This window comes from Pollachius pollachius (assembly GCF_949987615.1).
Source record: "Pollachius pollachius genome assembly, chromosome: 18".
Taxonomy (NCBI): Eukaryota; Metazoa; Chordata; class Actinopteri; order Gadiformes; family Gadidae; genus Pollachius; species Pollachius pollachius.
Genome location: NC_136951.1, coordinates 11,970,269 through 11,981,342, shown reverse-complemented (window position 1 = coordinate 11,981,342; position 11,074 = coordinate 11,970,269). Strand labels below are relative to the sequence as shown.

Below are 11,074 nucleotides of genomic sequence, written 5' to 3'. Positions count from 1 at the left end.
TTCGGGGTCTTAGTTTGGTGAAGGCTTTCGGGAGAGTGCGAGCGACAGCTTATCCCCTTCAGAAGGACGTACCTCTCTCCCCCTTGCTTGTGTTTCGTAGCCCCGCTTGGCTCGACCCTGACCGACCTGAGAACATGAAGACGCTGCCCCTCCTCGCCCTGCTGCTGCTCGGCCAGTGGGGCCACTGCTTCGAGTTCATTATAGATGGAGAGTGGGAGGGAGAGACTGTGAGTTTGGACGGAAATAATACCTTTTGGAAATGTTTTCCATGTTAATTTTTGGCCTGGAAGCTATTTAGTTTACACATGAAGTAATATATCCAAAATGTGTCGTCCTACTGACAAAAAGGTTGATTTTGTTCACAATAATCTAAATTAAGAAAAGTATTTTGCTTTTAACTCATCTTTTTATGTATATATCTTCTTATTTAACCTTTTTTTATCCAGTCAGGACTCGATACTCGCCACGAAAGACACAAGGTGCGAATACTCTTCAGAATAAACCCTTTTACTTGATAGCTGATGTCCATTGTAGCTATCACATAGAAGGCCTAGGCCTACAATACACATATTTAAATCCCTTCTAAACTGGCCACACTCATTGATTATTACTAACCTAACTAAGCCTAGATATCTCACAAAATAAACACATTTAGATGTATGAAAAAAGGACATGCATTTTTTCAATAAAACATATTTAAGCCCTTTGGAGATGATCCTCATGCGTGTGTTTGTTTCAGAGAGCTATTTTGACCAGTGAGGAGGAGGAGGACTTTGAGGTGAGTTGCCCTTCGTCTGGTATTAAGAGTGTCTTCCCTTTGGCCGAGTTCACGCTAATCTATCGATCAATACATGGCTGTTTGGAGAGACCACGTAACTCACTGGATATTGACCTCTCTCTCTCTCCCTCTCCATCTCTCTCTCTCTCTCTCTCTCTCTCTCTCTTTCTCTCTCTCTCTCTCTCTCTCTCTCTCTCTCTCTGTCTCTGTGTACAAAATCAACAACATTGATTTTGTACATTTATGAACTTTTGAGTGGTAAATCTATTAATCGGAAATAACAGCGCTAGCATTAAGTGTTGTCAGACAACGTGATTCCTATAGACTGAGGAGAACACGGTATTGAGTAACGTCCCAGCCATAGGTTGTGTGTGCCTCTTCCGAAAAGTGTCTACATTGTGTGCATTGTGGCAATTGTGTATGTTTTTCGGTTCATTATATAGTATGGTTGAGCAAATTTGCTGGCATGTTTGTTTAGTTTTTGGGGACATTTTGGTGGACTATGGTCAGAATTACTAGCTTTGAGACACGCGGCATAGGTACGCAGGTGTACAACTGACGCATGAGGAGATGGAGGTCATTGTAAGGCCAGCCAAACGACGCCATCACCGCCTCCGATATAACCCCAAATCCCCACCCTTTGTAGGCCATCCGCGGCGATGACATCACCGTCAAGAGCTACAAGGTGGAGAGCCGCATCACCTCGCGCTTTGCCCACACCACAGTCCGGAGCTCGGTGGTCAACTCCGGCTCCAAGGCCCAGAGCATCGGCTTCAACGTTCAGATCCCCAAGAGGGCCTTCATCACCAACTTCACTATGTGAGCCATGCCCCCCAAACCATACCATGTTATTAACAGAAAGTAACCCCACTCCGATCACCAACTTCACCATGTGAGCCATTGCCCCCCCAACCCCCACCCTCCCATGTTATTACCGTTGATCAACACTGTTAAATAGGGTCTCCTAGTGACTCTTGCACCTGTGTTTTTTTGCTCCCAAAAGGAACGTGAACGGGATTACGTTCACGGGCTCTGTGAAGGAGAAAACCGTGGCCAGGAATCTGTACGCCCAGGCCAAGGCGAGGGGGAAGGCCGCGGGCATTGTCAGGTAACACACGGGAAAGTCACTTCACTCACCGGAAAGTCGGTCACTCATCGGAAAGTCTCTAACTCACCGGAAAGTCACTCACACACCGCAAAGTCACTTTACTCCAGCCATTTGCTATTGAGTCATTTGACCGGTTTAGCCGAGGCAACATAGCCTTAATTCAGCTAGGTGTAATTAGGAGCAGTTGGGATTCAGCATTTTGCTGAAAGATGTCTATAGGTGGGCTGTGGACATTGGGAATCCAACCCTGTTGCTTTCTGGTCTGGAGCCACTACAATGTTCTGTCATAACAACAGAATAACACCCTATCAGGAACGACTAATCTGCTCAGACAACAGTGGGAGAAGGAACAGAAAAGGTTGACCGATCAAAACCGAGTACGAGGGAATGGATTTTGAGTGGTCAGCTAAAGCTACTTCTTGCTAGCCGTACTCACAGGTTTCAAACCCATTGATTGAAAACCAAGTCAAGCCCCAAATGTTGCCACAGGAATCCAGAAAAGCAGATAACGACCGACACAAGGGTCTCTCCTTCTGTACCTCCACAAGAGGGCCATCTAAACAGCGGAAGTAGAGGAAAAATCCTTCAAGGATAACAAAACTGTAGACCCTAAACTCTTCTTCCTTTTCCAGGACAAACTCCCAGGACATGGAAACCTTCAAGACGGAGGTTCACGTTCCACCGGGCAGTCACATTCAATTTGAGCTCCACTACCAGGAAATGATGCAGAGGAAGCTAGGAGTGTACGAGCATTCTCTGCACCTGCAGCCCGGACGCCTGGTGCCACAGTTCCAGGTACAGAAACGTATTAAAGTCAAGCTGTTCTGCTTCTGTGTGACAGCGTATCTGTTGGCTCTGCTTTGCTATATTTCCCATCCTGTCTCTCTGTGTCTGTGTCTCTAGGTGGATGTGTACATCTATGAGCCAAACGGTATTTCCTTTGTGCAAACGACAAATGCATTTGGGGAACGCTTCATTGGCTTGACCAAAATGAACACCACAAAAGAAAAGGTAAGAAAAAAAGGTTTGGATCTGATTCTTTGGTCGCACAGCGAAATAAGCACGCCAAATTACGTCCATAAATCCCTTTTTTTTAAAATAATATTTTTCTCACCTTGTTAGCCTATTTCCTCATGAATAGTATTCACCCATTCAACATGTGTACCCCATGATTATTGGGGATACCACAAGACTAGCAGGCCTTTATGGTAAATTTGTCATAATCCAATAAAACTCCAAAGGATCAAATCCTCTTCTTTTTCTTCTAAGGTATTCCTGTTGTATTTCTGAAGACCCACTCTGAAAGTTTTTTTCTATAATGTGTGTTTGTCCGTGTGTCAATGTGTGTGTTTGTGTGTGTGTGTGTGTGTGTCTCCAGGCCCACATCGTCTTCAAGCCAAACATTGAGCAGCAGAGGAAGTGCGAAAACTGCACGGACAGCGGCGTGGACGGCCTGTTCAAAATCACCTATGACGTTTCGAGAGACCACAATGCCGGAGAACTTCAGGTATCAAAGCAGCATTTATTTATTCATTTAGGAAATGCTTGTCACGCTCAACTACAGGTAAAAGTCGTTAAGGAGTAGGTAGTCACCCAAACTTTGACCCTCCAGCTTGTATGATACCGGACATTAGAGAAGGTTAGGGGGGTGGAGGGATGCATTGAACCGAACATCCTGTTAGATTTCAGCTTATTTCTAAACTGTTCGTATAGACTCTGCCTTGTGTATTTTTCCTCGTAGTAGTAATTCTTGAAGTTGATATCAAAGCAACTTGACAGGTTGGATAAGAGGGTTGAATTGATGGTTTATTCCAGGATGTAATACAGCGAGATACAGACTTAGGTTGAATAATCTATAGTGGACGCGGTTGAGGAGCAGTTTCGAGACGTGTTCCTTGGCTGTCGATCCCTCTTCTCACCAAAGGTTTGGGGCGAGTTTTATATTGAAGAAAACGTGAATAACAAGAGAACAGAAGCACTCTCACCCTTGATAAGGTATATAGCCCTGGCTATGTCCCAGGCGCCCAGGTTGGTTCATCCTTGTTGAGACATAACAAATGGCGGAATGGTGGAAATAACACCTTGTATCAGTGTGAGAGGCACTGACCTGTTCCTAGACTAGAAATGTGAACACAGAGAGACACTGAAATACACCAACCTTCTACAATCCAAACCACCAAACTGTCCTGTTGGTGTGGATGTAATAAATGAAGAGAGAGATGTTTTTTTGGAATTGACTAACTGACTTCGCCTCCTCCAGGTCTCCGACGGCCATTTTGTGCAGTTCTTTGCTCCCTCTAGCCTCACGCCTCTTCCCAAAAACATTGTGTTTGTCATCGACGTCAGTGGATCCATGTGGGGCGTGAAGATGAAGCAGGTGAGCCAACGTCGTCATGGTAACATTTCAACAGAATGACTCAGAGGTCCTCCCAAAACTCAGTCTCAGCTCACATGTATATCCTGTCACTTAGACGTGTTGAAACACTGCCCTCCAGTGGCCTCTGTCTGTATTACACTTAATCTCCGTCACACGCTTCCCTTTACCTAAGACCGTGGAGGCCATGCAGGCCATCCTGGACGACCTGACCATGGACGACTACTTCAGCATCGTGGACTTCAACCACAACGTGCGCTGCTGGAGCGAGGACCTGGTCCCCGGATCCTCCATCCAGGTGGAAGACGCCAAGTCGTACATCAGGGGGATCAAACCCAATGGAGGTAATACATCCCCGGGGGAGGACAAGAAGTAGTGAGAAAACAAGTAGTAACAAGATCAACAAGAACCTTGCTGTCAGCAAACATTTAAACCATGGGACACAGCTGGTAACCAATGAGTCACCTAGCAACCAATCTCAGCTAATCAGACACCTGCTAATTATTTTCAATGTTTTGTGTTATTAATGTCATTTTTTGATATTAGTTTTTATGAAAGCTTTTGGCAGTTATGTGTAATAAGTGGTCAATTCAGAGACTGTGATGAGCTTCGGGAAGATGACGACGACAGTTTTGTCTAGTTTCTGAACCATTTGAACTCCTTTTTCCGGCCATAGGAACCAACATCAACGAGGCTCTGATGAAGGCGGTGCAGATGCTGCTGAAGGCCTCCAACCAGCGCCTCATCGACCCCCGCTCCGTGTCCATGATCATCCTGGTGTCAGACGGAGACCCCACCGTCGGTGAGACTCTCCCCCCATGTCCACACCCTCTACACCCTCCTCCATGAACGACCAAGTGTACCCTGGTCAGCGGCGGTTTCTTCCAGGTCCAGATTTAACACCATGTAACAAATTATCAATATCAAAGTTGGTCAAACCAAACAATAGGCGGTTGATTTAGTAAATAATTGGCTTACATGATCATTTGTTCTGCAAACTTTCTGCAAAATCTTCTTCGAAGTTATGTTTTCAGCCAAGAATCGCTTAAGTTGGTATTTAGAATCAATACATCTTCTAAAAGTGGAATTATTTGAAACTTGTTTCAAAAAAATGTTTAAAAAATATTTATAGATGTTTTCAGGTTCCAACTACCCCCTAAAACCCCCTAGGGGTACGCACACCCCCATTTGAGAAACCGTGATATAGCACAGCCGTCCTCACATGAAACCAAACATTATAAACAATGTCTTCCACCTGGGATAACGTCTCTCCATCCACCGTCCTCTCTTCCCCCCTCCTCCTCTCCAGGGGAGATCAAGCTGAGCAAGATCCAGAAGAACGTGAAGCGCGTGATGAAGGAGGAGTTCTCCCTCTTCTCGCTGGGCATCGGCTTCGACGTGGACTACGACTTCCTGGAGCGCATCGCCATGGAGAACCGGGGCATGGCCCAGAGGATCTTCGCCAACCACGCCGCCTCCGAGCAGCTCCGGGTAAGGCCTACTTCCTGTGGAACTCTAGGATGTACACACGACGTATGGGGAACACTGGGTTCTGGGGTGAACCCCCTGAACAGCTCACTGTTATTATTTTATTGTCTTTAAATGTATTCAGAATTCTGAGAGACCTTGGATCAATTTGTTGTCTGTTAATACAGTATTTCCCACTACATCGATTCTAGAAAGTAAATTAGTCAATCAATCAATCAATCAATCAATCACGTAATGGATATTAAAAGTAGAATCAGACTATTCTACCTCGCCTGAAATTCACAATTGCACAAATTTTTCCCCATCCCATTTTCCCCAAACTCATTCACACACCCATCAACGCACGCACGCACGCACACACACACACATACACACACACACATTTGCCGCACACACATCCATCAACACATGTGCACACACACACACACACACACACACACACACACACACACACACACACACACACACACACACACACACACACACACACACGTGCACACAAACAGAGCTTCTACCGCCAGGTGTCGTCCCCCCTGCTGAGGCAGATCAACATCCAGTTCCCGGAGGAGGCCGTGTCGGACGTCACCCACAACCGCTTCGACAAGTTCTTCAGCGGCTCCGAGCTGGTGGTGGCCGGCAAGCTGCTGCCCACCGAGGAGGCCACCCTCACCAGCTTCACCACCGCCTCCGCCGTGAGTGCTGCCCCAGGCACACGTGGTTGAGCACGCACACACTCGCGCAAACATGTATCCAGACACACGCACGCGGAAGCACCAATGCTTCCGCAGTGAGCACGCATATGCATGTACACACGCATTCACACATGCATGCGCACACACACACACACACACACCCTCAATGGCACACATGCACACACAAACTAGTACATAACACCTATGAAAGCCGGCTCTCATGTTGCACGCACACAAACAAGCATAGCAAGCACACACACACACACACACACACACGCCAACATGCATGCATAAGCACACACGTACCCGCACCAATACACAGGTGTTCTGCCCCACACCAGCAGTCCACCCTTGAAGGATGAACCCTCTCTGCTTTCAAGGGGCTCCTTTTAGTTCAAAGAATCACCCACAGCTCCGCCCTTTAGGCCAGCATGGACCTGACCCTGGAGACGGAGACTGAGATCGGGGAGCTGGACGCCAAGCTGGCCGGGCACCAGCACTCGGTCACGGGCTTCGCCAGGCAGATGTGGGCCTACATCACCGTCAACCAGCTCATATCCGAGAGGTGAGAGACCGGAGCCTGGGTGGAGGGGGAGGGGAGTGAGGAAGGGAAGGAGGGGTGTGTGTGGTGTTATGAATGGGTGGATTCAGGTAATGACCGCTTTTAGCTTTAAGGTAGTGTAAAGCATGTTGTACAGCGACCACATACAACGATCTAAGACAATCCAAGCCTGAGATTGTCCCCGCGTAGTACGCGTGTAGTGGAGTGAGTAGAAGGACGGAAGACAAGATTCTAACATCTTGGAAGTCCTAATTTTGTACGGATGTGTCCCTAAAATATAAAAGCATGTTTAATAAACAAAACATATTGAGTCAAATGGATCCAAACCCATAACACAGGAGAGGCGTGTCTCTATTCACCCCGCCGCCATCTCGGATCTCAACGCCGGCTGGCGCTGAGATCCGAGATGGCCGCGGGGTGAATAGAGACACGCCTCTCCTGTGATATGGGTTTGGACACCACGGAGGTCCATGGAGGTCCACGGGTCGCCGTGGTGATGGATTGGGTTCCCTGGCGGCAGGTCCCTGGCGCCCACGGCGGCGAAGAAGAGGAAGATCACCCAGAGGATCCTGACCCTGGCCGTGGAGCACCAGTTTGTGACGCCGCTGACCGCGCTGCTGGTGGAGAGCGAGGACGGCGGGGAGAGGCTGCTGGCCGACTCCCCAAAGGACCCCAAGCAGGGCTGCTGCTCAGGTCAGCGCTCCCACCGCTCGACCTGCACGCGGCGGGACACTACCACTACTACTAATAACGATATCAGTCTTGTATAGCGCATTTCTAGACGCCAATGCGCTTCACAAAAGAAAAAAAAGAGTAAAAGGTCTCAGAAAAAAAAAAGGGAGGGCTTTTCCTCAAAGCCGTCCCTTTGAAGTGTGGTCCTTTGGAAGCTTCATTTCAAGGGCTACGTAGCCCTACGTCTTGGCCCTAGCCCTTAACCCAAATGAGAATTGGGACCGCCGTACCCCTGCAAAAACAAGGGGGAGGGGTAAGGGGAAATGGGATTGGGCCTACGTCTCCCATCAGCTCTCTGGGGAAATTAATTAAGCTGATTGATTGTTATTATTAACTTTATTTGAAAGACTCCATGGTCCATCAGAACACTTAGAAATGAATACAGCAACACATACACATACAACAACATAAAAAAATTTAAAAAGGCAATGATACCAGTGTTTCCACATGGGTGACTGGTATCGCAAAGTACTAAAACCAAAGACATTCAAAGATAGATTGATTGGCTTTTTGCAGAATACTTATTTATCATCCCAATTTTGCTTTATTTGGCTTTTTTTTGCAACTGTGTGAAAGAGGAGAAAAAGATACCCACACGATGAAGTAGAGAGGGAGGCAACGTCTTTTGGGGTTTTTAGTTTCAAGGTCAACTCTCAAACCGCACCTCCGACAGTTTACCCCAAACTGTCTTGAATTGATCTTTCCTGTGCAGGGATGACAGTCCCGACCCCGGTACGCCTGAATTACTCACTCCCCCCCTGGGTCCAGATTACCACGTCGCCCCCCCCCAGTCAGGTGGATGGACCTAAACCTGATCAAATCACCATAGGTAACACACCCGCACCCCCGGACAGATACTTACTGTATGCTCATGTACCAATAGCTTATTTGCAGTGGTTGTCATCGACCAAAGAAGTGAACGCAATTCATACTACAGTTAGAATCAGCTAATAATGGTTTAGGATTAACTAACAAGGCGTACTTTGTCGAACCACATATTAGCCTACTCCAATGTAAAGAGAATTTCCCCTCATTGTGACTCTAACCTAAGTTGTTATGACTTGTATATCAATACCTCACCACCCGTTGTCCTAGTCGAGAACGACCCCCACTTCATCGTCCACCTGCCCCGGACCCAGATGGACGTCTGCTTCAACATCGACTCCGAACCCGGACACATCCTGAACCTGGTCTCCGACCCCGGTGCAGGTAACCCAAAGCCCCATACTGATCATGTCCACACGACTTCAATCGGACATACTTTTTGTTATGCTGTGAATTCAATTACAATTATCCCGACTTTAAATTCATGGGTGAGCGGAATTTTTGATTCAGATATTCCAGTAGACAAACGTCAAACTGTTGACATTGTTTGATCTAAAGCGATTTGCAAATGAGGTTAAAAACTCAAAGCATATTCAATAAAGAAGTACCTACAAAATGTAAGTCTGACAACCACAATAAGACCTTGAAACAAACCCTCCAAAGGGTTCACATTTAATTCAAGCGCTCACGAGACCGTTCAACAACAAACTTCCAACCAGTCGATATTTGCCCCTCCCCGCCCTCTCTCTCTCTCTCTCCTCCCTCGCCCACCCAGGCGTGGTGGTGAACGGCCAGCTGGTGGGCGCCAAGGGTCCACGGGCCGACGGCAAGACCAGCACCTACTTCGGCGCCATCTCCGTGTACTACCAGCCGGAGGGCCTCCAGGTGACCGCCAGCACCGAGGGGATCACCGTGCGGGACACGCACCACGGCCACTCCTTCACCTGGGCGGCCACCGCCAACATCACACAGGACGGGTCAGAACCACACGGGGATTCTCATCGTTCAGAATGACCAAATTGTTATTAGTATTATTATTAAGTTATTCATCCAAGATTGAATGGACACGCTTTTATATATTAAATATACACTTGCTCATGCTCTTCGGACAAAGAAATAATGCAAAATTGTATAAAATAATAGGTCATGATTAAAAAAGACAGTACGTTAAAACAATAGAGCCAGCAGATGTAAGGAGGTGGGTGTTACGTGACCTTGAATAACACACCTCACAAAAAGACTCCTTGCTAATATGACCTTTAGATGATGATAATGTTGGTTTGGTTATTATAAATCATTCATAAAGACAACAGATAAAAGTGTATAGACCAATTCAACAATAGCAATAATAAATCATCCCTTTTCAACACACCCAAAGCACTTTACATAGTGAGTGTGTGTGTGGGATATGACACGTCATCCACGACCAACGGGGGTTGAGTTTAGTGAGGGGTCACCCTGTTTAACGTTGTCCGCGGTGTCTCAGGGTGAAGATCTCCATCGTGAAGGAGTCCCACGTCATGGTGAGCGTCAACGACAACATCAGGGTGATGGTGCTGCTTCACCGCGTGTGGAAGAAACACCCCATCAACGTGGACTACCTGGGCATCTACGTCCCCACCGACAACCAGTACTCCCCACTGGTCGACGGATTGATAGGCCAGTCCTCCCTTAAGACCCTCATTAACCATCTCGCCACATCAGGCCTATAAGGACAGGATGGGTAACCATCTTGCTTTGTGTTCCACCAGGCCAGTTCTCCGTGGAGCCTGAGGTGAGGGTGTATAACCCCCACGAAGGGGCAGACCCCCTGAAGGAGGAGGCAACCATGGAGGTGAAGGGGCAGCAGCTGTCCGTCACGCGGTAAGGAAACACATCACTACTTTGAAAGGGAGAAGAAACCGTTAATCAAAGGTCACCTTTAAAGTGAGGTTGAACTATTAGGATACAATCCGTTTTGGGAGTGTAAACAAAATATTAAGTATGACGACCGTGGAGAACTTAGAATGCATAAGGGTTTTGTATATTAGTTCCCTTGAGAGGTTGAAATAAATGGTTAACATCTTACAACAGGGGCTGTGGCGAACATAAACAACTATGATATATTAAACAAATTAAATAAGCGAAAGATTCCTTGCTATTGGATCAACATATAGGGAGTTTCATTAGCCAATCAGAGGGTACGCCCTGCCCTAGCCTAGAAGCTTATACTGGCCGATGCAACTCCTCTTTCTGTGTGTTTCAGGGGATGGCAGAAGGACTACAGACAGGACAGGAAGCAAGGCTCGGATGTCTACTGCTGGTTCGTCCACAACAGCGGGAAGGGCTTCATCGACCACCACTACACCAGCTACATCGTCCCCCACCTCCACAGCTTCCTACAGCTCGCCTAATGGGGCAGGAGGGGGTCCTAGGGGCTGGAGAGGAGGGGTGTTGAGCGATGGAAGATTACAAAAAGACACAAAACCTTGGGAGGAGGAAATATCATTTTCTGTGGGAGGGAAGCAATTTAAAA

At 47.3% G+C, this 11,074-nt stretch overlaps 1 protein-coding gene across 1 annotated transcript; it reads left to right on the top strand.

Annotated features, from left to right (window-relative positions):
* Positions 1-134: 134 nt before the first annotated feature.
* Positions 135-10,952, top strand: itih2 (inter-alpha-trypsin inhibitor heavy chain 2; the record flags this gene model as incomplete). The annotated part of the gene is made up of 21 exons (XM_079755537.1): positions 135-227; positions 447-479; positions 740-778; positions 1,425-1,597; positions 1,782-1,886; positions 2,519-2,681; positions 2,790-2,897; positions 3,265-3,393; positions 4,147-4,263; positions 4,436-4,604; positions 4,937-5,062; positions 5,570-5,751; positions 6,255-6,440; positions 6,866-7,005; positions 7,523-7,695; positions 8,447-8,563; positions 8,830-8,943; positions 9,335-9,536; positions 10,046-10,218; positions 10,311-10,422; positions 10,805-10,952. The coding sequence occupies 21 exons, from the start codon at positions 135-137 to the stop codon at positions 10,950-10,952; spliced, it is 2,802 nt and encodes a 933-aa protein (XP_079611663.1).
* Between the last annotated feature and the right edge of the window lie 122 nt (positions 10,953-11,074).